The 27,753-nt window shown below is 33.6% G+C and overlaps 1 protein-coding gene across 2 annotated transcripts; it reads right to left on the reverse strand.

Annotated features, from left to right (window-relative positions):
- Positions 1 to 700: 700 nt before the first annotated feature.
- Positions 701 to 17,150, reverse strand: LOC133321998 (probable maleylacetoacetate isomerase 2). 2 transcript variants are annotated; one of them, XM_061531066.1, is made up of 4 exons: positions 17,075 to 17,150; positions 3,452 to 3,629; positions 3,057 to 3,387; positions 701 to 873 (listed from the first exon to the last, which is right to left on the reverse strand). In XM_061531066.1, the coding sequence occupies exons 1-4, from the start codon at positions 17,096 to 17,098 to the stop codon at positions 744 to 746; spliced, it is 663 nt and encodes a 220-aa protein (XP_061387050.1). In that variant the 5' UTR covers positions 17,099 to 17,150; the 3' UTR covers positions 701 to 743. The 2 variants fall into 2 exon arrangements, with proteins under 2 accessions (XP_061387050.1, XP_061387048.1); XM_061531064.1 differs by lacking the exon at positions 17,075 to 17,150 and having other exon boundaries at positions 3,452 to 3,692.
- Positions 17,151 to 27,753: the final 10,603 nt, after the last annotated feature.

Below are 27,753 nucleotides of genomic sequence, written 5' to 3' on the forward strand. Positions count from 1 at the left end.
GTGTGTGTGTTAATACAGTGGGTCCAAAAGAATGTAATTTTGACAAAATTTGCTATAAATAGGAAATTTATATAAAATTTGCTATTTATAGTAAATGTTAAAAAAATTACTATAAATAGGAAATTTATATAAAACTTACTATTTATAGTAAATCTATATAAAATTTGCTATTTGTAGTAAATGTTCATAAAATTTACTATTTATAGAAAATTTTTAAAGTATTTAATATCTTAATATATTCAAATTTTTTATTTCCATTTAAAAATTTTGTGACCCACTGTATATGTGTGTAATATAAGAGTTTATTAATTTTTTTAATTTTCCAAGAAAATTATAATTTTAAATTTTATTTTTTTAATTTCAATCCATCATTGTTTCAATTTGTTTTGTTTAGTATTATTAGCATCCATTCCAAAATTTGTTTATGAACGTTTATTAAACGTTCGTTCCTACTTTTTTTTCGCGGTTTGCAACTGCCATCATCACAACATGTGCTGTTACTTTATTATTATATATTTATGTTTATATAAATATTTTAATTATATATCATATAAATTTTAATTGAAAGAAAAATTATAATCCTTATAATGTTTTGTTTTTTTGTTTTGAACTTCCATCGTCGTCGTCATCATTATCATCATGTATTTCGAATTTTGTTTTTGTATTTATTTCATTTTTCAAAACTGCAAATATTTTTATGATTTCTTCGTTTTTCGTCGCTTTGCAGTTGGCTGCGGAAAATTCTATTTGTTTGGCAACTCCGGTGGGCAGTCAGGCTGGTTGGATGGATGGGCAGCACGGAATGCTGGATTACTTTCCAATTCGCGGTCGATGCGCAAAATGATTGGATAAGGGCGCAAATCAACGTGGAATCTGGAAGAAAGAGAAAAAATATATTTTTAGAATGTTATTTTCAAGACGTGAATTTTTTAAAGAATATTTTTGAGAAGGCCTATGCAAGGCGTGGATTACTTTTTAAGAATATTTTTGAGAAGGCCTATCCAAGGCATGGATTTTTTAACGAATACTTTTGAGAAGGCCTATCCAAGGCGTGGATTTTTTAAAGAAAATTTCTGAGAAGGCCTATCCAAGGCGTGGATTTTTTTAAAGAATATTTTTGAGAAGACTCCAATTAAGGCGTGGATTTTTTAAAGAATATTTTTGAGAAGGCCTATCCAAGGCGTGGATTTTTTAAGGAATATTTTGCTAAGGCTCCGAATAAGGCGTGAACTTTTTAAAGAATATTTTTGAGAAGGCCTATCCAAGGCGTGGATTTTTTAAGGAATATTTTGCTAAGGCTCCGAATAAGGCGTGAACTTTTTAATGAATATTTTTGAGAAGGCCTATCCAAGGCGTGGATTTTTTTAAAGAATATTTTTGAGAGGGCCTATCCAAGGCGTGGATTTTTTAAAGAATATTTTTGAGAAGGCCTATCCACGGCGTGGATTATTTAAAGAATATTTTTGAAAAGGCCTATCCAAGGCGTGGATTTTTTTAAGAATATTTTTGAAAAGGCCTATCCAAGGCGTGGATTTTTTAAAGAATATTTTTGAGAAGCACTTTCCAAGGCGTGGATTTTTTTAAAGAATATTTCTGGGACGGCCTATCCAAGGCGTGGATTTTTTTTAACGAATATTTTTTCGAGGCTCCAAATAAGGCGTGGATTTTTTAAAGAATATTTTTGAGAAGCCCTCAACCAAGGCGTGGATTTTTTAAAGAATATTTTTGACAAGCACTTTCCAAGGCGTGGATTTTTTTAAAGAATATTTTTGAGAAGCACTTTCCAAGGCGTGGATTTTTTTTAAAGAATATTTTTTCGAGGCTCCAAATAAGGCGTGGATTTTTTAAAGAATATTTTTGAGAAGCCCTCAACCAAGGCGTGGATTTTTTAAAGAATATTTTTGAGAAGCCCTCAACCAAGGCGTGGATTTTTTAAAGAATATTTTTGAGAAGCCCTCAACCAAGGCGTGGATTTTTTAAAGAATATTTTTGAGAAGCCCTCAACCAAGGCGTGGATTTTTTAAACAATATTTTTGAGAAGCCCTCAACCAAGGCGTGGATTTTTTAAAGAATATTTTTGAGAAGCCCTCAACCAAGGCGTGGATTTTTTAAAGAATATTTTTGAGAAGCCCTCAACCAAGGCGTGGTTTTTTAACGAATATTTTTGAGAAGCCCTCAACCAAGGCGTGGATTTTTTAAACAATATTTTTGAGAAGCCCTCAACCAAGGCGTGGATTTTTTAAAGAATATTTTTGAGAAGCCCTCAACCAAGGCGTGGATTTTTTAAAGAATATTTTTGAGAAGCCCTCAACCAAGGCGTGGATTTTTTAAAGAATATTTTTGAGAAGCCCTCAACCAAGGCGTGGATTTTTTAAAGAATATTTTTGAGAAGCCCTCAACCAAGGCGTGGATTTTTTAAAGAATATTTTTGAGAAGCCCTCAACCAAGGCGTGGATTTTTTAAAGAATATTTTTTAGAAGAAGGCTCCAATTAAGGTGTGGATTTTTTAAAGAATATTTTTGAGAAATATTTAAAGAATATTTTTAGAAGGCCTATCCAAGGCGTGATTTTTTAAAGAATATTTTTGAGAAATATTTAAAGAATATTTTTTAGAAGGCCTATCCAAGGCGTGGATTTTTTAAAGAATATTTTTGAGATTTTTGAGAAATATTTAACGAATATTTTTTAGAAGGCCTATCCAAGGCGTGGATTTTTTAAAGAATATTTTTGAGATTTTTGAGAAATATTTAAAGAATATTTTTTAGAAGGCCTATCCAAGGCGTGGATTTTTTAAAGAATATTTTTTGAGAAGGCCTATCCAATGCGTGAATTTTTTAAACCAATAACACCCCTGTTTATGCCTTGGTATGTAATTTGAGATTATGAATTTTTATCTTGTTTATGCCGTGAATAATATATTATATGGCGGTCATAAAAATACATTATCTTAACTGAAAACCGGTAGATCATTCTACACTCCCCTTCTCTCCATAAATTTTTAAGGTTTTAAACATTTTGAAATATTTTTTTAATAATTTCTGGATTTGCATATTTACCTGCGAGCATTGAACACTTGTGGTACCAAGCAACAATCGGCCATTGAGATTTCATCGCCAACACAATATTTGCCAGCCGAAGTGGAGAGGACCTTTTCCACAGCACGGAAACCACGGGTAATCCAATGTTGGGCCCATTCCTTTTTCTTCTCCTCGCCGACATGAATCAAAACGATGAGATTCTGAAGGGGCTGAATGCCTGAACAGATGATTTCACAAATTTCACGAACTTTGGCACGTTTATGGACATCTTGTGGCAGTAGGGGACGTTGTGGGCGAGTCTCTTCCAAATAGTGCATAATGGCCAGGGATTCAATCAAGGTGTGGCCATCTGGAAAAATAATGGAAATATTTTATAAAAAAAATAACATTTCAATTCAGTTGATCACACTTACCAATTTGCAAAGCTGGCACCTGTTCCATGGGATTAACCTCACGATATTCATTGCAGTGTTGCTCTCCCCCGGACTTGATCAAACTGATGGGCTTAATGTCATAGGGAATCTCCTTGAGATTGAGGGCTATGCGTACACGCCATGAGCAGGAACTGCGCCAATACGAATACAATATTGGCTTTTCATCGCCAGCAGCAGCAACAGCGGAGGAAGAGAGAGAAGCAGTATTAGTTGTGGACATGTTGAAAGTGTTTGTCGGACTGAATGGTGTTTTCGTAATGAACTTGTTTGCTGGCCGGAGCACACCTCCCAACTGAGATATGAATAATCTATTTGCCATGAACCTCATGTTAATCACTTCTTGTTTTTTATTTTATTTTCGAACAAAAATACAGATCAAATGCAGAAGTACAACTATGTGAACGCGTGTATCAGGCTAATTTATTCAGAATTGAAAAAAAATAATAAAACGAAAACAATATCAGGGATCCGGATTTTCAAGTCCAATGACTCTCTGTTTACGATTTCAGATTAATGTATGCAGATGATATTGATGTGGTGGCTGATCTTTCTTCTAGCATACAGGTGCTGCCGTCGCTTGACCGGCCTATGATGTTGAACTATTTTGTTGGTGTTGTTGTTGCTTTATGGTAATAAGTTTTTTATGGAAATTATTTTAGATTTTTTTTTATATTTATTTAACCGAAATGATGTCGCCGGTTAGTTCTCCACAAAGTTCTACCCCAGTTGTTGACTGATTAGTTGTTTGTTATCAGAAAAACCTGTTCGGCTTTTTACTAGTTGTTTTTTTATTCAGAGGTACAACAACAACAAATAGTAATTTAGATAGTGATTTTTTTTTGTAAACACAAAAATATAAATACGGAATGCAACAAATGCAGTTTACGAAGTAGAATAACTTGTCATATGTTGAAGCATTATTGAATGAAATATAAAATAGGTGGATAGCAACGAACTAGAATCACTGTCAATAACTGATTTTACGTATATAAAAGTAAATTTTTGAAAAATTGACGAAAACAAACAAAAACCAGTAAGGAATGTAGTAAAGTCGGACTGGGCCGACTATATAATGCCCTTCACCACTTTGGGTATATTGTTCATATGTATCCTAACAATTGCATGTCTATGTTCCCTCTTTCTCCAGCCCATCCTAACTTGTCGAAATCTAAATCGATTTTCCCGTAACTCACTACTCATCGTTCTAGACTTAATTCAGTACGCTATGCCAAATTTCGTGCAAATCGAAGTATATATAGAGACTTTGGTACACCATTTACCTTAAATCGGACGAAAATATATAGGGGAGCTATATCCAAATCGGAACCGATTTTCAGGAAACTTGACACACAACATTCTAGAACTAATTCATTACGCTGTGCCAAATTTGGTGCAAATCGAAAAATATATAGGGACTTTGGTACACCATTTACCTTAAATCGGACGAAAATATATATGGCCGCTATATCCAAATCTAAACCGATTTTCAGGAAACTTGACACACATCATTCTAGACCTAAATCATTACGCTGTACCAAATTTCGTGCAAATCGAAAGATATATAGAGCTATATCTAAATTTGAACCAATTTTTCCCAATTTCAATAGGGTTTGTCCTTGGGCCAAATAAGTGACCTATGCCAAATTTCATCCAATTCGAATTATAAATGTGACCTGTACTTTGTTTATAATTTAACATCGACAGACAGACAGACGGACGGACATGCATAAATCGACTCAGAAAGTGATTCTATGCATATTCTCAAAAGAAACCATGTGTATATCTCGTTTCCTTTTGCATGTTACAAACATATGCACAAAGACATAATACCCTGTACCACAGAGTGGTGGTGAGAAAAATATAATTTTGAAAAAATATAACCAGAGACTCCCTTCAGATCGTCTATAGAGACTTCCTTCAGTTAGTTTAAATATACTCTTTTTTACTACGTCTAAGAGCCTCACTTTAGCTATGTAATAGAGACTCACTTCAGCTCGTCTAAACAGCCTCACCTCAGCTAGTCTATAGCGACTCACTTTAGGTCGTCTGCGGAGAGTGACCTTAGCTTGTCTATAGAGACTATCTTCAGTTCGTCTATAAATACTCCCATCAAATCTTTCAAATTGATTCATTTGAGCTTTAGTTCGCTTAGACCTCTTTTTGTCTTGGGGTATTTTCTTCCCATCGTCTATAGAGACTTACTGTAGCTCGTATATAGAGACTCACTTGAGATCACCTATAAAAAATCTATTCAACTCCATTCTATAAAAAACTCCGTTCAGTTTGTCTAAAGATACAACCCTAAGGTCGTCTAAATTGACTGTCTTCGGTTCGTGTATTAATACTCATTTCTGATCGTTCAGGTCGCCTGTTTATTCAGCATTTCGTAAGGCTATCCAAATGGATTTTTTAAAGAATATTTTTTTTTTATCCAAGTCGTGGAGTTTTTAAAACATAATTTTGAAAATTTTTTTCAAGGCCTGTAGCTCGTATAAAGAGACTCACTTGAGATTACCTATCAAAAATCTATTCAACTCGTTTATAGAAAACTCCGTTCAGTTCGTCTAAAGATAAAACCTTAAGATCGACAACCTTAAATCGACAGTCTTCGGCTCATATACTAATACCAATTTCTGAACGTTCAGGTCACCCCTTTATTCAACATTTCTTTATACAAACCCTCAGCTCCCATATCAGGTTGTTCAGGTACAGAAAGATGGCCCTATGCAGTACTGACAGCATTTCCCCAAATCGGAAGTGCTATGGTAGCTGTATTATAAGTGAAACTACTTTCAACAATTAATTTAAAAAAATATTAGGTTGGGGGAAAAGAAATTCGTTATTTAATTTAACATGCTTGGGAACATCCGATTTGGGCTAAATATGCGCGGTTTTTTGTTGTATGATTTGTTGCCATTTAAAAAAAATTCTTTCGAAGTTTTTGGCGTGTCACTGTAGATGTGTGTGGCCTAGCGTTGTTCTGGTGGAACAAATTCTGGCGTTTCTGGTAACTTGTAAATGGTTTAAAACAGTTTCATGGTCGATTTGTAACTCCCGTGCAATGTTACGACTGCTAACATTCCGGTCAACTTCGATTATTAACCGATTTTATCGACATTTTCGACGACCGGTCTACCTGTGTGAAGTTCATCTTTAATATGAAAAATTCCTGAACGGAATCTACGAAACCAAAATTGCACATAATTGCAATCGAAATGCTAACCGCTTGGCTAGCATTTTCGCCTTTGTCAACGAAAAATTGTAAAATGTACCCTACCATATCTGAAATTTTAATACCAAAATGTATTCTTCTAACACTCCAAAATTTGTCTTGCATTAGTATCTGTTGCAAATGAAACATACAACCGATACTACCAATTCTGTCCAGAGTAGTGTCCATCATATGATTTTCATTGTTTACAATTGACTTAGCTTATGTTCTCTTTTGTTAGTCTATTCGTAGTTTATTGATAATATTGTGGTAGAATATCAGCTGTTTCTCACTATTTTATGTTCCGTTGTGTGGAGATGTTCATGAACGCCTTAAAGTATGTGAACATTTTACATTAAACAATGAAGAAAAATCTGTTATTTTAAATTAAAACCTGAAAGAAATGTTCAAATGTCGGACGGGGCCGGCAACACACGTCCTTTTCTAATAATTTTGGATGTATGTGTATAATAACCTGTCGATAAAATAAAAAAATAGCATCTTTGGACGAACACTGACATGAAATCAGACAAAATATAGGTATATAAAACTACAGTCGAGTACGTTTATAACGAACACCAGTTATAACGAACTTTCTCTATAGTGAACACATTTCTTGATCGCGAAGTTTTTTTTACTCTTTTAGCGAACTACGGATATTGCGAACTTTTTTTATATCAAACTAAGTATTCGGTCCCAATTTGCAGTTTTCATTTATTTTAATACGTTTATAACGAGCTTGCTACAAAACATAAATTATACGGTTTACCGAAGGTAAGGAAAAAAATCGGGTATGGCTACCCTATACCACTTTGGGTATACATACGCAAGACCTATTAGATACTTAAATCACCTCGTTCTACAATGGGCAAAATTTCGTCTTCATCAGCTATATCTGTATTTGACGCGATTTTAAGAAAACTTACAACCCTAATTCCTTCTTAGCCGAACAAACCTTAGATAATTCGTGCACCATTTAGATAAATCGGTCGAAATAATAGATTACAGCAATATCTAAATCCGATACGATTTGTGCAAAACTTAAGACAACTCATTCTAGACTTATGTCGGTGCGGTTTGGAAATTTTCGTCTTAATTATTGTATTTTTTTTTTTGCAATACCTAAATTTACATACGTTTCGTAAAAAAATCGGAAGTAGTTATTTAGCAGTATGGTGATCCAAAATACACATCCAGAATAGTGAAATAATATCTTTGTGAGTAAAATTTAAAATTAATACTGTGGCTAATATCTATTTCCAATTCGGAATTTCTAGTTAATCGTGAAGAGATGTCTGGAACTGCACCGATCAAACCTGGCCATTTTCGTAGCGGATCCTTAATGAATTGAAGAATATCCCAGAATAAATAATAAAATTATTGGTGGAGAGAAAGTCAATAAGAGGCACCATTTTTGCTTGCTTGTTTTTTATACCCTCTACCTTTGATACGTTCTGGAATATGCCTCATCTTTGGACCAAATCCGCTTCAGAAAATGTTTATTCAATTATGTAATGTCGGAACATTTGACATGGGTCTCATAGATAATTCGATTGGATATTAAAATTTCACCCAATAGAATTCCTACCAAACTTTGATGAAGTCCGAAAATTGGGGTATGCAAAAGTCAATATTTTGAGGAAAACAAGTAAAAAGTTTTGTCGGTGTTACCACAAGATATATATTTTCTTATATATCTTATCCTGATTTTTCTAAGCTATTTGTATACCCCATTATAGCTTTGTGTGACACCAAGAGTTTGTAAAGTCGCGAAATATTGGTCTTAGACCCACCTCTTAGTATACCGATCGTCATATCTCGATCTAAAAATATGTGTCTATCTGCAATTTTCACGAACACACTCACTGCATGTAGGATATATATTAGGGTATTAAATGGACCAAAGACTTTATTTTTGCCATTTCTTCTGGTCGCTCTATAAGCCACAATTATGACCCGAACATCATGTAATTTTACGCAGAGATAGCGGTTGGGCCATACAATAAGCTTGACTGTTTTGATGAAGGTCGGTGAATATTTATATACTCCTGAATGACATACACCCGAGAAGTTGATGCCATATCCAAGAGGAGTGGTATTTATACTTAAATACTTATAAGTGTCAACGTATTCTAATTTTGTTTGTATCTACCGCTGATGACTAGAAAATTTTCCATAAAATGCTGGTTGTGATCAAAGTTAATTTTCGATGATGATCTGATGATATTTCGGAAATTGAATGGACCGAAAACATTATTTTTGTCTGGTTATATAGACGCCATAATTACAAGCCGAAAATCACAAATTTTCCATGGTAGAGGCGATCATACCAAGTAATATGAATGGCCGAATGAACCAAAACTTATTTATGTGAAATAACAAAATTTAAATCTTAGGGAGTAATTTTTTACTCCGGGATTACATGATTCGGAAACCATGCCGTAGAGGAGCTGTTGAACTCTAATCAGCCAATAGGGTACAAATAACGCGAAATGTAGCCCAGGCTCGGAATAGAGCTCCATAGAAACATAGATCTCAGTGTTACTTGTATAGGGTATATTATAATTGGCCCCGTCCGAATATACTGCTTCGCTCACTAGTGTTTTAAATATAGACATTTTCAAAATTGTCACATTTTGAATGGTGAAATGAACGACTAGACTTCTGGTTAGTATAAATAATAAGGCATTTGGAGAGGAATTACCCTATAGATTCTTTCTTTAGATTTAATGTAGTGTTGATACAATATTACAATGTATAATGAGTGGATCAAATTGGACACGTCATTCGCTTCCTATGAAATGTACACGTTTTTAAAATTTGACCCTGTGTGAAGGTCCCATAAGGTGTAGAACGATGGGAACCATAATCGGATATGATATATTTTTTGTAAAAATATTACGATGTGCAATGTTGGTATCAATTCGGACACTCCTTTCTAGTGATAATGGATCTACTGAATTTAAAGTTTTTGTCATTGGACTAGATCTACGCTTGGTAAAAATATTACGTCAGATTCATATGAGGTTTTCAATTTTATTTATTTTTTTTTTTTAATTATAACTCTTTGTGAGGCAGCTAGTAGAAGAAGTGAATCAATAAGCCCCATCTACAAACTTTATATAGGATTAGATAAAATATTAAAATGTTATCTTAAATTTGATATTATAATTTTAATTTTCAGTAAGATGTTTACCATTTTTTGGAGGAGGTGCCAGAGGAATAACCGATACACCTTATCTTCTAAATGCGGCTTGCGTTAAGTTTGATTCAAATCAAATAATCCATTCGCTTAATACTGGGTTTGAAAATTGTCAAAATATTGATACTTTGTGGAAGAGGGGTAGTCCATTGTTTGCATCTTCTGACTCCACCTAGGTTTGGTAAATATAGTGCAAAGTCCAAAATTTGGATAAAAGCTGGCACTCCATTCGCTTCTTATGTCATTTGCAATTTTTCAAAAGGTTGACCTTTGTGGTTAAGGTATTAGAAGAGCGAACCGATGTACATGTTCAAACTTAATATAACGAAATAATACGATATGAAAACACTGCTCCAAATTTACTAATCCTTTCAAAATTCTGGCCGACTGGCCATTTTTAAATCCAATTCTAATTGTATGAACCTCGATTCCTATTGTATGAATCTCAGTTAAAAATGTTAAGTATTTACGTTCAGCTTATAACAATTTTCCCTTGTGTCCTACCCCCACCTCCCCCAGACTTTTTGACATTTTAAAGACTATTTTCTGAACAAAACAAAAATTTAATCTCGAAGCATAATAGGTTAGACTTTGTAACAATCCTCTTCTGTAGATCCTACTATTGTCTTTCTAAGAAAACAAATTGAAATATTTCCCCCCTTTATTTTTGTGTTTATCACATAATATCTACGAAAGTTAAATTGCATTATTCTAGTTACTGAATACATTTTCATGTCATCCCTGAACTGGTCAATGCCCCCGTTGAATAACTTAATGGGTCATTTACCTCAAAAGGCACCCTAATTCCTATTGTGGTTGTTTATTGTTGTTGCAGTAACAATTATTTATCTGTTGATGGTGTTGCAAAAATTGCAAGATACCATTTGGTCTTAAAGGCAACACATACATACGTGCAAAATTTAAATTTGCCACAAAAATTACCCACAAACACACACATACATGTACACATACTTGACAATAGATATTACACACAAAAAACCCCGAACTTTGTCAAGAGAATAAATTATTCTAACAAAATAAACTGTTTGACGAGCCTACAACGAAACGAATTTCACCCAAGGAAAAATTGCGCTTGGTAACAACCGACGAAATGAAAGAAAAACCCCCTCAAATGTATTAAAGTCAATTTCCCACAGAGGTTATTGAACCTCGCTCGCCTTGAACGGATCCTTGTTGTAGCATTTTGTGCTCTGGCATTGTACAACAGTTGCTGTTATCCTGTTAAAGTCCCTCTTAAAGTATGTCGCATTCCAAGGTCGGGTCAACGAACCTACATCAAGGCAAAATAGCGAAAGCAAAGTCAACAAAAACGAGTGGGGAAGAACAAGAAGCAAAAGAAAAATATGCAAAGTAAACAAAAAAAAAGTAATACAAGCAAACACAGACACACACACAAAAAGGGGGCATGTAAAAAAGGAAGAATTATTACATTTCACAATTTACCAGCTAACTAGAGTTCAGATGTTTGTTTGTTTGTTTCTTTTTTTCTGTTTCTCTGTTTTTTGAGTCAACGTAACATTCAAGGACATTTCAGCAACCAACCAATCGTTCTTTGCTCAATCGAAGGCACCAAACAAAACGAATTTCAACGAACACGGAAGTTCTTTTATTTTCGCAGCAGGACCTTAACTGAGAAATGTATTTCGAGAGACAAGAGCGAAGCAAAGGTAGAACACTCACTCATACACAGTGTTTAAGTTTTGTGCGGGTTGGATATGCTAGAAATTCTATAGAACCCAAGAACCAAGGACATTTGACAACAACAACAGCACAACACACTGGGACAAGGATATGAATTTACGTGAGTTATGTATTTCATGTTGCAGGGCTATTTGTACGGAGAGTCAAAGGATGAGTGAGCTTTGTTGGAAAAAGCTCATATTTCGTGATAGTGGTAGAGGAGGAGGGGGTTATGAGTAAGTGGTGGTTTTGAGAGTTAGAGGGGATGAGAATAACAAAATAAATGGGAGAGTGAAAAAAGGGAGAATAATGTAGTTATAAAAAGTAGAGAGTGGGAATTTGTACAAAAAGGATAATTTAGATTAAAAAAGCCGGTATGAGGATGAGTGTGTACTAATGTATTATTGGTTGCTTTAAAATATGGGGAAATAAATGGGGATTATTGAGATAATTTTCGAAGAAAAAAAAAGATATAAAATTTATAGAAGCCTTGATTTTTTGAAATGAAAAATAATTTCAGAACTAAATGCTCTAGTTCGAATTACTTAAACGATACATAGTTTGATTAGGGAATTAAATAATGTATTTAAGTAATTCGAACTAGAGCATTTAGTTCTAAAATTATTTTTCATTTCAAAAAATCAATGCTTCTTTAAATTTTATATCGTTTTTTTTCAACAAAAATTATCTCAATAATCCCCATTTATTTCCACATATCTTAAACCACCTATAATACATTAGTACACACTCAACCTCATACCGGCATTTTTAATAAATATTGTATTTAAGTAATTCGTTATATCTTAACGATCGGAGATGTCCTAGCTATGTGTGTCTGTCCGTCTTTCCATTGTGATTACACCTATGACCCGAATATCACGAATTTTACCCGGGGAAGAAAATATTGTAATGGCTGCTTTGATGTCCATTAGTCAACTTTTGACTCGGACTTGTATGTGAAAATTACACATTTTGACGTATAGAGGTCTGATAAAAAAATCAGCTATTTCGATTTTTTGGTTGTTCTAGATTAGCTCAAAAATTTTGCAAATCGATTCGTCGGAAATGTACTCATGTACACTCATCGATGCTTGTGTCTACATTAATGATGTCAAAGAATAGCGTTTGATACCACTATGGAAATAAAAGTAAATGAAATGGAAGTTTTTAAAGTAGTGTGTGCGGATCTTTATGTTATGACACTGCTAAAGTTTGAATTTGTATGTAGTATAGGACAAATTTATTTTTTTTTAGGAAATTCTAATTATATTTGTAAGTGGTGAACGTTTGCGAGGAGATGAGTCGAGGTCTGCAATTAATATTTCTGGCAGCTCACAATAGCGCTTACAAGTTTAATTTTTTAGCACGACAAACAAATTAACCAACCACTAAGGAAAGTTCAAAAGTCGGACGCCGCCGACTATATGGTACCCTCACCACTTTGGGTACATACAATATATTGTAGATAGAACATACATAGCATCGTTGGAGGACCACTGAAATGAAATCGGGCGAAATTAAATATGTGATTTACATCGATATATATATATATACCGCCATCTATGAAAAATTGCACGTCAAGCGGGCAGACAGATTTGGTGTACCACTTGTATGAAATCAAGCACTATCATGTATGGGAGCTATATATAAATCAGGGCCTAATTGAGCAACTGTGGTATACACCATTTAGTATGCCGCAGCACAGTGCGCTGTCCACAATTTCATCTCGCTAGGAGCAAACTCACCCTTTTATTAAAATCGGAAATATATATCTAATCCTATTCCAATTAAACTTAACACACTATATCTTAGTTAATTTGACACGTTCTGCCAAATTTCGTCTTAATCGTAAAAAAATTGGAAGTACCACTCACATAAAATCAAACGAAGCTTTGGGAGCTATATCTAAATCTAAACCGATTTCAACAAAACTTTACTTACATCAAACTGTGCGTTGGGTATACCATTAAATCAGACGAAACTATATATGGGAGGTATATCTAATTTAAAGTGAACAAAACAATTTACAAAATGTTTCTTATAATTAAAGAAAAATCTTTATCCGAATCCGAACCCGAAAATTCCAACGGAATTAGAAAGAATGCATGTCTAGATCTCGTATGAACTAGGATTATTGACCTTGAACAAAAATTAACTTTTGATCTTTTTAACCGCAAACTAAGTTAAAACAAGTGAAAAAAGCATATAGTTCGGCCGGGCCGAACTTTGGGTACCCTATATAGGGAACATACCCAAAAGTGAACATATACCGACATTTTTACAAACCGATTTGTGTAAACCATAATGTACACCAAATAAAAATTTCAGCAATTTTTAATGGAGATTTTTCCTAAAAACAAGAAAAAGTGGGCTGATATTGGCGATAAGGGTGGAATATTCCCAAAATTCTGCAATTTAGAGGGCACAATTATATAAGGCCATCACCACGTACCCAGCTTTTATTTCGGGAGTTGTGTGGAACCAGCTGGTTCAATGTGAAATTTGTCATTGCAAAAAAATGTGTATGAGTACCTCCCTGGAGACGATATCATAAGCGGGACGAATATTGATGACATCGTATAAGAATTACCGAACATTTGAAGTTATCATTATATGAGGTGCTATGCTTAATTGAGTACTGATATAGCTCAATTCGAAACTAAAATTTCTGCATCACAATAACTTCTTCCTAAAGTCCTAGAACCCAACTCAAAACGTGGAACAAATCAGATAACTATTTTAATATAAAAAAGGGGGTTATATGAAGACTACCCCTAAATTGGGGCGAATATTATTCATTTTTGGGAGGGAGGTTTGTAACCATATACGACTACAAAAAAAAACCACATTACAAAGAATTTGATTGAAAAACGCGTTCAAGAACCCTAAAATACCGAAAATTGGAGGGTACCCTTATATGGGGGCTACCCGAAAAAATGAACCTATATTTATAACTTTTAGTGGGGAGATTTGCTATCTAATAAGAACTCGAAGTACTCAATTGCAGTCAATTCGGTCGAAAAATACGATCAGAACCCCCAAAATACCGAAAATTTGGGGGAACCGTTATATGATGACTACCAGAAAAAGTGGACCTATATTTATTATTTTTAGTGGAGTAATTTTGTACCCAATAAGAACGCAATGTACAAAATTTCAGTGAATTCAGTTATGAACCCCAAAATATCGAAAATTTGGGGTACACTTATATGGGGGCTATCCGAAAAAATGGACCTATATTTATAATTGAGATCTATCTCAATTCGTTTAGACGCTAGAGTGATTACAACAGACGAACATGCTTTAACCGTCATAGAATTTTACGCTGATCAAGAATATATATATATACTTTATAGGGTCGGAAATGATTGTTCCGATGCGTTACAAACAAAACTAATACCCTCCATACTATGGTGGAGAGTATACAAATTTCGAACAGACATAGCTAGCACTCCTTGGCTGCTTGGTGTTGTACATTCGATATATCGGCGTTTTGGTGAAGACCCATACAACGGTACCCCCAATATTCGGTATTTTGGGAATATTGCACACGTTTTTCAACCGAATCTCATAATCTAAAATTGTCAATATTGGTCCCCATTGTGGTATATCCGTCATATGTAACCCCACTGTTCTGTATTTTGAGGATTGCTGACAAATTTTCCAAACGTCACGCGTCAGTTTTGGTATGTTGAAGGTATTATATCTAAGAAATTTGTTATTTAATTTTCTCCTAAAAATCCTGATCGGTTATGGATATTTTTAATTTCCACAACATGGTGGAGGGTATAAAGGATCGGATGATCCGAAAATTTGGGATTTTATTTGCGTAGCGTTTTTCGACAACTTTTAATGAATCAACTCGGGGCTCTAGGGTATTACTATGATACAGTATGATCTCAATAATTCTTACAAAAAAAGCAATAAGGTAAGTAGTAAAGTTGGACGGGCGGACTATCTGATAGCCTTCACCACTCGCATTTTTGAAGGACATTGACATCGAATTAAACACGTAAATACACGTAAGGCCCACATAAACTTCAGTGCGTTCCTCAAAATTTTTGTGGCAATAGATCATATTTTGGGACTTCGATGCTAAATTTTGGGTCCTTGGAGCACTACTTACTTACAATCGGACGAAAATATACATGGGAGCTTTATCTAAATCTGAACCGAAATTTTCCACACAGTAGGTTATACTAACTTCAAAAAATTTCGTATCAATCACCCTAACTTTAGGACTTTTGTGCATCATTTACTTTTTAACTATATAAGGGAGCTGTACCAAATAACCGATTTTGGTAGCTTTAAATTAGAGAACGTTGAGTTTGACAGACTTTGTGCAATTTGTACCTTCTTAAAATTAAAAATAATATTTTAGAAAATAATTTTGTTTTTGTCGGGAAGCATTGGCAATTTTGAAAATGGTAAATAGAATTATAAAAATTAATAAAAACGTCGAATAAATTAAAAAAAAAATCGACCAAAATGATTACCTACACATTTTTTGAAACCGATAGGTACAACCGTTTTCGAGTTACAATTTAAATGAATGATGTCCAGGAGAATTTCTTCATTTCCCCACTGTCTATTAAAACAAACTGGTATACTTTTTAGAATTTACTTATAAAACTTGCCAAATTTCTGGAGAAGTTCCGAAGAGCATTTTGGACATTTTCATTCGATTCATATTGTTAGTTTGTGTTTAGTTTCGCATAGCTTAGCTAAAAATTTACGAAGTAAAGACATTTCCTTAAATTCGTTGTATACATAAAATTGCATAAAACTATGCATTGATCAATAATCTAAAACTATTTGTTTTAAAGTTTAACATGAAAAAAAAACCCTATATATTCCGGATATTAAAACCCTAATCCTCCTCACTTATCTTTGGGGATTATTTCCCCCAAAAACTGTTAGTTAGCAACATAAAAGTTTTAATATCAAATCCTAAAAATAGCTAAGCAAGAACTTCCTGTGTGAAAAGCTTTCGTGGAACTCTCATCCCAGTTCATAACTTTTTCTAAATAATCCCACAAGGATAAAAAACAAAACAATAATATTTGGTAACTCTGGAAATTTGCAAAAAAAAAAAAAAAAATCAACTACAATGTGCTGCGAACGAGAGTATGAGTTGCGAAATGTATTTGAATTCCATTTTTTTTGCCAGGCATGCGCAGTGGTCGCTAGTTGGATTAGAGTTCAAAGTACAAAGCCAATCAATCCTTGGGGAAAAAATAAGCAGCAGCAGAAGATGAAGAGGAGGCATAAAAAACCGACATAGCAACTCCAACCATCTGATTCAAGACCATGACCACACCACACATCTAATGGCGTTTAGCATTGAAACTTTTTTGGGGAGGTTTGTGGGCCAGCAACAAAATTCAAGTTCCGGTTTCCGATGTTTGACGACGATTTGGAAAAATTCTATATTCTATATAGAAGATGAGGTGGGGTTATGGAATTTAGGGTATGGGCTACTACTTACCTTTGCTATGGCGGATAACGACATAGCGTTATGATGATACTTTGAGTAGTTAATTTTGAGGCCGTTTAATTAAAACCGTAAAAAACACAAAAAATTGATATTCAGAATTAATTCTGAAATTTAAAAATTCACAGATTTCACTTTTTTCACAAAAGAAAAGGCTTGGCTTTGAATTCTTTTTTTTAGCAAATTCTGAATAGTTTAGAATAGTTCCACGCCAAGTCAGGCCACGCCACTAACACTAGTAAAACAAATCTAAAAATGAACGACCACGACCACAGCCACGTCGTGTATGACAAACACACATAAAACGAAGTGGTTGCTGAAGATTCAATTTAATTTTGTCTTTTTTGAAAGAATTTAGGAATTTAATTTCGATTTGCTAAGCAAATTAATGACCACAGGATTCGGCTGTTCGTAAATTGTTCAAACCAATTGAATTGGTTTTTGTTGTTTCTTTTTCTAGATTTAATGTGTCCTTAAATCTATTCACAAAAAATTAAAGAATGAAATAAATTTCAAATTTAAATCGTCGCGTTGCGTTGTGAATGTCACACAAAACGGTGATGTGAGCACTTTAAGTGAGTCCTTGCTACTGACTCTGACTCCGTTCGGCTCATTTAATCAGAAACAGAAACAACACACACACGCAATGCCATACCACCATTAACAACAGCAACAACAATGACGCTATTAGCAGCAGCAACACCAACGACAGCGGCAGTAGTAACACTAACCACGATAGTGGCAGCAACAAACACGAGGTATGGAATGCCGCTTTAATTTCCCTCTCTACGAGAGTGAGAGTAAGCCAGTGAGCAGCGTAACCAATACCGGCAGCAGCAAGGACAACGTTTCGAGTGTATCAACCCATAGGCAACACACTGAACTACTAGCACACCACCCGGCATACGACGAAATGGTTGTGTGTCGTTCGTTGTGTCCTCTCGTTTTATGTTGTTGGTTTGTTTGGTTGTTGGTACGTGTCAGTGTGTGAGCTTTGTTGGTTGGTCCTTAAAATGAGTTGGTGGTATGATGGTGGATGACATGCTGGTATGATTGAAAGGGAAAGGTTCTGTATTTTGTTGTTGTTGTAGCTTTCCAATTGGTTTTGTGGCAAACATGTTGTATGAGGGAGAAGTTGAGATAGAGAGCTTTTGCATTCATTGGATTGGTTTGTGGCTTGAAAATTATCCTTTAAAAAGCACCCTCTATATTTGGAAGTATATAAAGGACACAATTTAACGGAGAATTTGAAATGTGTCTTTGGAAATAATAGCCGCATTCAAAGGATGGCTTTCAGTTCATATTTACAGGATATTCTAGTTTATGTATTTTGCGGTCATTGTTACGATGAACTTCTACAGATAATCATAATAATTATAAACTACACAACTATTTTGTAAGGGTCCAAGAGTTTGTAAGGCCGAGAAATATTGGTCGTACACTCATGTATAAGTATACCGATCATATCATATCTCGACTAGCTGATATTAATTTACTGCATTTAAGGATATTCCGCTCGCTTCATGTGATAGTTCTCAAAATGTTGACACTTTGTGTGAGAGGTACTCAAAATAGGAATGAACCGATATGTCCCATTTTACAAAATTATACAAGCATGGTTAATAAATTGGTTGATATCGGGTAGTCCGTTCGCAAGATATTACAATATTAATTTGCATCATCATATTATAAAGATTAGCAAAAAAAAAATGCGATATACAAGGTTTGCATGAAATCGGTTACACCCTTCGAGAGTTGTCATGCGCATCAGTCAGACACACAGACGGATGGACGGACATTTGTATATCGACTCCAAACTGTCTGCAACGAATTTGTTCCAAAGAAGCATGGGATCTGAAAACCTAACATTGAAAGTCCAATTTTATATTGTCCTATCGGTTTGCCCAATTCAAAATTGTACCAAATTTAGTACACATAAGTACGAACTTTCTACAAACCCCTATTCTACACTCCAACAACGTTCAGAATTCTATCGCTCTATCGGTTCACCAAATTATATCATTTTTAGTACCATTTAGTACACTTAAGTTCAAATTTCAATAACTGCATTCATCATACAATCCCATAGTTAAATTGTTTTCCCAATTTCATTGTTCCAGAACTATTGGTTTACCCAAATCGAAACTGTACCAAATTTATTACACTACTTCGTTAGCGAATGTGGGAAGTATTAACAACTCAATACCAAACATTATTAACACTTCTGGAATCATTTAGTACCTACGTTTTCTCATAGTACTTTTTTCCAACACTACCTCCATATCTCAACCCTACACGTCAATTCTGGTCGCAAAAGAAATTTAGCTCTATACTGAATTTTTTGTAATTTGTTACCCTTTGTACTCGTGTAAAATTTCCAAATTTCAAATATAGCTTCACCCAAATCAAAATTAAGTACCAGTTAGAAAACATTAATATAAATTGCCATACCTTCCAATGGAAATCTTATTACTCAATTTTGAGGATTCCGGCTCTATCGGTTAGCTTTTAATCCAAACTTAGTCCCATTTAGTTCACATTACTAGACATTTCAAAAACTTCCAACATAGCCCAATCCTATACCCCAACAGTAATCCTAACTTCAAATTTCAAGATTCTAGCTCTATCGGTTCACTCAAATCCACATTTGGTACTATTTTGTACACATTAGTACAAATTTCCAAAACTTCTTACATAGACCAATACTACACTCCAACTGTTCACTCAAAATTTAAATTGTACAAAATTTAGTACACATTAGTACCAACTTCCTACAAAGTCCTATCCTACATTCCAACAGTTATCCTACCATCGAATTTCAAGATTCCAGCTCTATCGGTTCACTCAAATCCTTATTTGGTACCATTTTGTACACATTGGTATAAATTTCCAAAACTTTCTACATATTCTAATCCAATACCCTAACAGTAACCCTAACTCCAAATTTTAGGATTCCTGCTGTATTGGATCACTCAAATTTTAAATTGTACAAAATTTAGTACACATAAGTATGAAGTTCCAGAACTTCCTACAAAGTCCAATCCTACATTCCAACAGTGATCCTACCATCAAATTTCAAGATTCCAGCTCTACCGGTTCACCCAAATCCAAATTTGGTACCATTTAGTGCACATTAGTATAAATGTCCAAAATATTCTACGTAGCCCAATCCTACATCCCAACATTAACACTAAGGCCAAATTTCAGAATTCCAGCTGTATTGGTTCAACAAAAATTTAATTTGTGCCAAATTTAGTACACATTAGCACGAATTTCAAAAACTTACTACAAAGCCAAACACAATAGTGATTCTAACGTCAAATTTAAATATTCCAGCTCCATTTAGTACACATTAGTACGAATTTCCAAAACTTTCTACATAGCTCAATACTACTACCAACAATGATCGTAACTCCACATTGCAGGATTCTAGCTCTATCAGTTCACCAAAAATTCATATTGTACCAAATTTAGTACCCATATGTATGAATTTCCAAATTTACATCCATACCCCAGTCCTGCACTCTAACAGTAACCTTATTTCCAAATTTCAAGGTTCCCAGCTCAATTGGTTCACTCAAAATTTAAATTGTACAAAATTTAGTTCACATTAGTAGGAATTTCAAAAATTTCCTAAATAGCTAAATTCTACCCCAACAATGATCCTAACTCCAAATATAAAGCTTCCAGCTCTATCGGTTCACCCAAATCCAAATTTGGTACCATATAGTACACATTAGTACGAATTTTCGAAATTCTCCACATACCATAATCCTACACCTCAACAGTGATCCTGGCTCCAAATTGAATTGTTCCAGCTCTATCGGTTCTCCCAAATCCAAATTGTACCAATTATAGTACGATTTAGTACTCTTCGTACACATAAGTAAAAAAAATTCCAAAACTACGTATATATCCCAATCCTACACTTTGACAATAATGTTAATTTAAATTTTCAAGATTCCAACTCGATTTGTATCTCCAAATTCAAATTTGTACCGAATATAGTACCATATATTACTTTTCGTATACATAAGTACACGCTTCCAAAGCCAGCTCCTTATATCGACCCTGCTTCTCAACCTTAATTTGCATTCCAAATTTCTAGTTTTTAGCTCTATTCATTTACATGCTACGAAATTGTACTAAATTTAGTACTTTTCGCATACTTATAGTTCGAATGTTCAAAAAAAAAAACCCTTTGATATATCTATTCTACACTCCATGACCCTCATTTAAAATGTATGAATTCTAGCTCTACCGGTTCGCCAAATACAAATCATCATCATCACATTGAGTACTTTTTGTACCGTTCTAGTGCGAATTTCCTAAAACCCAGCCTTATCTGTCACCTTTGGACCAAGAATGACCCTCACCCAAAATTTCAAGATTCTATCTAAAGCCGTTTCGTCTGGGCGTTGATGAATCGTTAAATCAGTCAGCCATCTCTATACTCATCTCCCAATCATCAAATTCCACAAGGAAGGATTACAGTAGAATATAGTCCAAATAGAATATAGTATATAGAATAAAAATATAGAATATAGAATAAAAAATAAAGAATTATTAATTTACTACAAATACTACTTGTTTTTATTTACGGATACAACAAATATGGTAAGCTTAAATGCCCCTACGCATGCGACATAATTTGTGTGATGACGTCACAATTTTTTATTCACCTGGTTGTAGACATTTTTTGTGCAAATTTCACAAAAATACCAGGCGCCCAGAAGAAAATAGATAGTAGCCCGCCAAAAAAAATGTAAAAAATTGCATCTGGCAATGCCGTACAAAGAAATTACAAAATGTGTAGGCGCTCGAATTTTTTCGTTGGTAGAGTGTTGCCAGACCAAAATTTTTCGAAATTTTTATTTTTTTTGCGGGCAACTTTCTACTTTTTTTCAGAAATTGCTCAAACCTACCAGGCATCCAGAAAAGGTAGAAAATTTAACTAATTGACAAACTGCGGGCTTTTAGCTCCTTAACATGTACCAGGTTTGATATTCGGAACAACATTTTTGGGCTCATATCACGAAATAGATTTCAAAAAATTCAACATAACTGATTTGTTAGTCCTTAAAGAAAGATAGCTGCTATAAAAATACACTAAGACTGCTTATTTAATATTTAAAAAAATGTTAAAGAAACGGTGATGGTTCCCATTTTCATTGATAATCTTATCTCGGTTCAATGTTTATTGAAATATCCGCATGAACCATAAATATTAAAAAATCCACATTTTTGTGTGGTTTTTCATTTTCAGGTAATAGGCGACCAGAATCGAGCAGGAGGTGTATTTCGGACCATCGTTGAATTGAAATACAAATATCTCGGCAACTACTAAACCGATTTTTATAATCGGATATTACTTACTTACATACTTAGTTGGCTTGTGATAGAACTCACGTTCCATAAGCCGAGCTTAAGCGCGTCGGTCTTTTGCGCAGTTTTTCCAATTTGAAAGACCATTTTCGGCGATATTTCTTATTGGGGATTCACAATATTAGTTTCTTAGTAACAATAACGCCCAGTGTCACAATAATAGCTCCCAATCAATTTGAAAAAAAAAATTCCAAAAATTTGGTGCAATTTTGCGCAGTTTTCACAAAAATACCAGGCGCCCAGAATGAAGTAGCAAGTTGCCCTCCAAAAAAATAATCGAAAAATTTTGATATGGCAACACCCTACCCGCGAAAAAAAATTCGAGCGCCTAAAATTTTGTAATTTCTTTGTACGGCATTGCCAGATGCAATTTTCCATATATTTTTTTTTTGCGGGCTACTTTCTATTTTCTTCTGGTCGCCCGGTATTTTTGTGAAATTTGCCCAAAGAATGCATACAACCAGATGAATGAAAAATTGTGACATCATCAACAAATTATGTCGCATGCGTAGGGGCATGTATACTTACCATATTTTTTGTATCCATAAATAAAAATAAATAGTATTTGTTGGTAAATTCATTATTCTTTATTTTTTATTCAATATTCTTTGTAAAAAATATATACATACACTTAAAAAATATATTAAATATACATTTTAAGAACTAATTTTCTTAACAACTTAGCCCACTTATTTGGACTATATTCTATGGTAATCCTTCCTTGTGGAATTTTATGATTGAGAGATGAGGATAATTCCAAAATATATATTGATCGTTATCGGCGGGCCTGCGGGCCTGCCTGCTAAATTTAGTACAATTTCGTAGCATGTGAATGGTTAGAGCTAAAAACTTGAAATTTAGAATGCAAATTAAGGTTGAGAAGCAGGGTCGATATAAGGAGCTGGCTTTGGAAGCGTGTACTTATGTATACGAAAAGTACTATATTCGGTACAAATTTAATTTTGGAGGGTAAAATCGTGTTGGAATCCTGAAATTTTAAATTAACATTACCGTCGAAGTGTAGGATTGGGATATATACGTAGTTTTGGATTTTTTTTACTTATGTGTACGAAAAGTACTAAATCGCACTATAATTGGTACAATTTGGATTTGTGTGAACCAATGGAGCTGGAAGAATGCAATTTGGAGTCAGGATCACTGTTGGGGTGTAGGATTATGGTATGTAGAGAATTTTGAAAATTCGTACTAATGTGTACTATATGATACCAAATTTGGATTTGGGTAAACCGATAGAGCTGGAAGCTTTACATTTGGAGTTAGGATCATCGTTGGGGTAGAATTGAGCTATTTAGGAAATTTTGGAAATTCATACTAATGCAAACTAAATTTTGAACAATTTAAATTTTGGGTCAACCGATGCGATGAAGTTTTGAAAATTTGTACTAAATGGTACCAAATGCGGGTTTGAGTGAACCGATTGAGCTGAAATTTTAAAATTTGAAGTTTGGATCACTTTTGGGGTGTAGGATTGGTCTCTGTGGAAGTTTTTGGAAATTCGTACTAATGTGAAGTAAATTTGGTACAATTTACCTTTCAAGTGAACCAATTGAGATGGAAACCTTGCAATTTGGAAATAAGGTTACGGGTACTAAATTGTACTAAATTTTGTACAATTTGAATTTTGTGTGAACTGATATAGCTGGAATCCTGCAATTTGGAGTTACTATCTTTGTTGGTATGTAGTATTGAGCTATGTATAATGTTTTGGAAATTCCTACTAATGTGTACTAAATGGTACCAAATTTGTATTTGGGTGAACCGATAGAGCTGGAGTCTTTAAATTTGATGTTAGAATTACTGTTGGGTGTAGGTTTTGACTTTGCAGAAAGTTTCGGAAATTCGTGCTAATGTGTACTAAATTTGGTACACATTAAATTTTTGATGAACCAATATAGCTGGAATCCTGGAATTTGGCCTTAGGGATACTGTTTGGATGAACGATTGGGCTACGTAGAATATTTTGGACATCTATGCTAATGTGTAGAAAATGGTACCAAATATGGATTTGAGTGAACCGATAGAGCTGGAATCTTAAAATTTGGTGTTAGAATCACTGTTGGAGTGTAGGATTGGGCTTTGTAGGAAGTTCTGGAAATTCATACTAATGTGTACTAAATTTTGTACAATTTAAATTTTGAGTGAACCAATATAGCTGGAATCCTGAAATTTGGAGATAGGGTTACTGTTAGGGTATAGGATTGGGATATGTAGAAAGTTTTGGAAATTTTGTACCAATGTGTACAAAATGGTACCAAATAAGGATTTGAGTGAACCGATAGAGCTAGAATCTTGAAATTTGAAGTTAGTATCTCTGTTAGGATATAGAATTCAGGTATGTATAAAGTTTTGGAAATTCGTACTAATGTGTACAGACTGGTACCAAATTTAGATTTAGGTGAACCGATAGAGTTGGAATTTTGACACGTGAAGTTAGGATCACTGTTGGGGTATTGGATTGGGGTATGTGGAAAGTTTTGGAAATGTCTACTAAATGACACTAAATTTGGTACAATTTGGATTAAAAGTCAACAGATAGAGCTGGAATTCTGAAATTGATTAATAAGATTTCCATTGGATTGCATGATGTAGGTAGTAAGAGATATTTGTACTAATTGTATTGTATATTTGTACAATTGGATGTAATTGGATGCGCTATGTAGAAAGTTTTGGAAATTTGTACTAATGTGTACTAAATGGTACCAAATTTGGATTTGGGTGAACCGATCGAGCTGGAATCTTGAAATTTGATGGTAGGATCACTGTTGGAATGCAGATGTGGATTTTGTAGGAAGTTCGTACTAATGTGTACTAAATTTTGTACAATTAAAATTTTGGGTGAACCAATACAGCTGGAATCCTGAAATTTGGAGTAAGGGTTACAGTTCGAGTGTAGGTAGGATTGGTCTATGTAGGAAGTTTTGGAAATTTGTACTAATGTGTACAAAATAGTACCAAATGTGGATTTGAGTGAACCGATAGAGCTAGAATCTTGAAATTTGAAGTTAAGATTACTGTTGGGGTGTAGAATTGGGCTATGTTGGAAGTTTTGGAAATGTCTACTAATGTGTACTAAATGGCACTAAATTTGGTACAGTTTGGATTAAAAGCTAATCGATAGAGCTGGAATCCTGAAATTGAGTAATAAAATTTGTATTGGATTGCATGATTTCCATTGGAAGGTATGGAAATTTATATTAATGTTTACTAACTGGTACTTAATTTGTATTTGGGCTAAGCTATGTTTGAAATTTGGAAATTTTACACAAGTACAAAAGGTAAAAAATTACAGCAAATTTTTTATAGAGCTAAACTTCTTTTGCGGTCAGAATTGGTAGATATGGAGGTAGTTTTGAAAAAAAAGTACTATAAGAGAATATAGATACTAAATGGTTCCAAAGTGTTAATAATGTTTGGTATTGGGTTTTAAATACTTCCTAATACTTCCCACATTCGAGGTAGAGGGTATATGCTAGTGTTGTCTATAATTTTCCTCGGAAATATTTACGTTGTAAAAATTGTTTGCTGGTCGTAGTAAAGTAGATTATTTGCTCTTTCATTTGACATCATTTGTGTTGAAATGCGATTATCTATCCAATAATTGTACGATTGGTTGGACTTAAAAAAAAACTTATTTCCATGATTTGATCCATTCCCATCAATAGATGACACTGACAACGGGCTTATACAAATAGCACTCCTCAATTCTTTTTGCTATTACTTTTTTGTGGTGGTGGTATTCAAATAAAAGTGGTGTCATTTGAAAGGTATAATCGTGTACTTTCCTGTGATATGAAATTGGAGTTTCCAGATTAGGTTTTTGGAAGTATGGAGTATTACATTGTGTGGGAGCGACCAGAAGAAGTGAACCGAAAGAACAATGTGCATAATTTGAATGAAATCGATTACACCTTTCAAGACCCAATTTCTGGTTCTTCTGGACGTCTTGACCCTTTACTTACCTTCCTTTTTCATAATTTCCGACTACAAGGCACATAAATAAAAATTCCATTACAATTTTCTTTGTTTTTTTTTTCTTTATTTAAAATTTTACAGAAGAACGTCGGTCTTATCCAGTTTTTTATGTTGTTGTTTTTTTATTATTTTTTTTTAATACTCATACATAATACATTTTTTTTCTGGTTTGTTTTGTTATATAAGTAATCTTTCAAAAAAGTTTATTCATTCAGTGTTTGATTTTTTTACATTCTTATTAGAGTTGTTTATTTTTTTGATTTTTTAAATATATATACTTTTTAAAAATGTCTGTATGTATGTATTTCTGTTTGGAAAATAAAGGAACAGGTGATTTAAAAAGAAAGGGAAAATCAAGGACTAATAATTATGCACATATAAGTTAGGTTAGGTATATCCTGACACTACTAGGTAAGTGTGTGTGTGTGTGTCATAGTTATTATAGGTAATAGAAAATGAAGTATTTTTTAAGTATTTTGTTCTTAAAGTTTAATATATATTTTTGTTCTTGTTGTTGTTTAACAAAACAGTTGTAATAAAAACATTTCATTGTTGATACTTCTCGTCCTCCGCAATGATTCTTTTTTTTTGTTAGGTTAGGTGTTTTTTTTATATAAAAATCTACAACCTTTTTACTTTTTTGTTGTTGTTGTTATATACGAGTATGTGGGGGAAAAATTGGTGTTATTGGAAAGAAAAAAAAAGATTAAGTTTAGATTTCATTGTTTTTGTTGTTCTTGTTGTATATATGTAAGTAAATATTACTAGTTTCATTTAAGGATGACATTTTTTTTTTTTTTTAATTTTGTTAAAGTAAGTCAAACTGGGCTGAACTTAAAAACTAAGTTCACTCCAATTGGTTGAAATATTGATTTTTCTTTGTATATATTTTTCTGTGTTTGTGTGTGTCTTTAATAAATACATATTTACTTAATTATCTTGTGTAAGTTTTTAATTTTTTATTGAATGGGGAGGGGTCTTGTAACACACATTTTCAATTTGAGAAGGGGATTTTCCTTAAATTTTAAACATTTATGATTTGTGTGTGATTTTGACATTCAAATTATTGTTTTTTGAAAAAATGTATTTTTATTATTTGTTTTTATTTAAAATTAATTTCCAAGTAAAATAACATGCATGTTAGTGTGATAGTGTTTTATGTTTAATATATATATTGTTTTAGTAAACAAATAGTCAACATTTAATTGTTTTATGTGTGTGTGTGTGGGCTTTATTTATTTTCAAAAAAGTTCTGAAAAAAAAAAACAAAACTAGTATTTCTTTTCTCATGGAAG

This window comes from Musca vetustissima, unplaced genomic scaffold (assembly GCF_032173495.1).
Source record: "Musca vetustissima isolate MV318-11 ecotype Yass unplaced genomic scaffold, APGP_CSIRO_Mvet_v1 utg9415, whole genome shotgun sequence".
Taxonomy (NCBI): Eukaryota; Metazoa; Arthropoda; class Insecta; order Diptera; family Muscidae; genus Musca; species Musca vetustissima.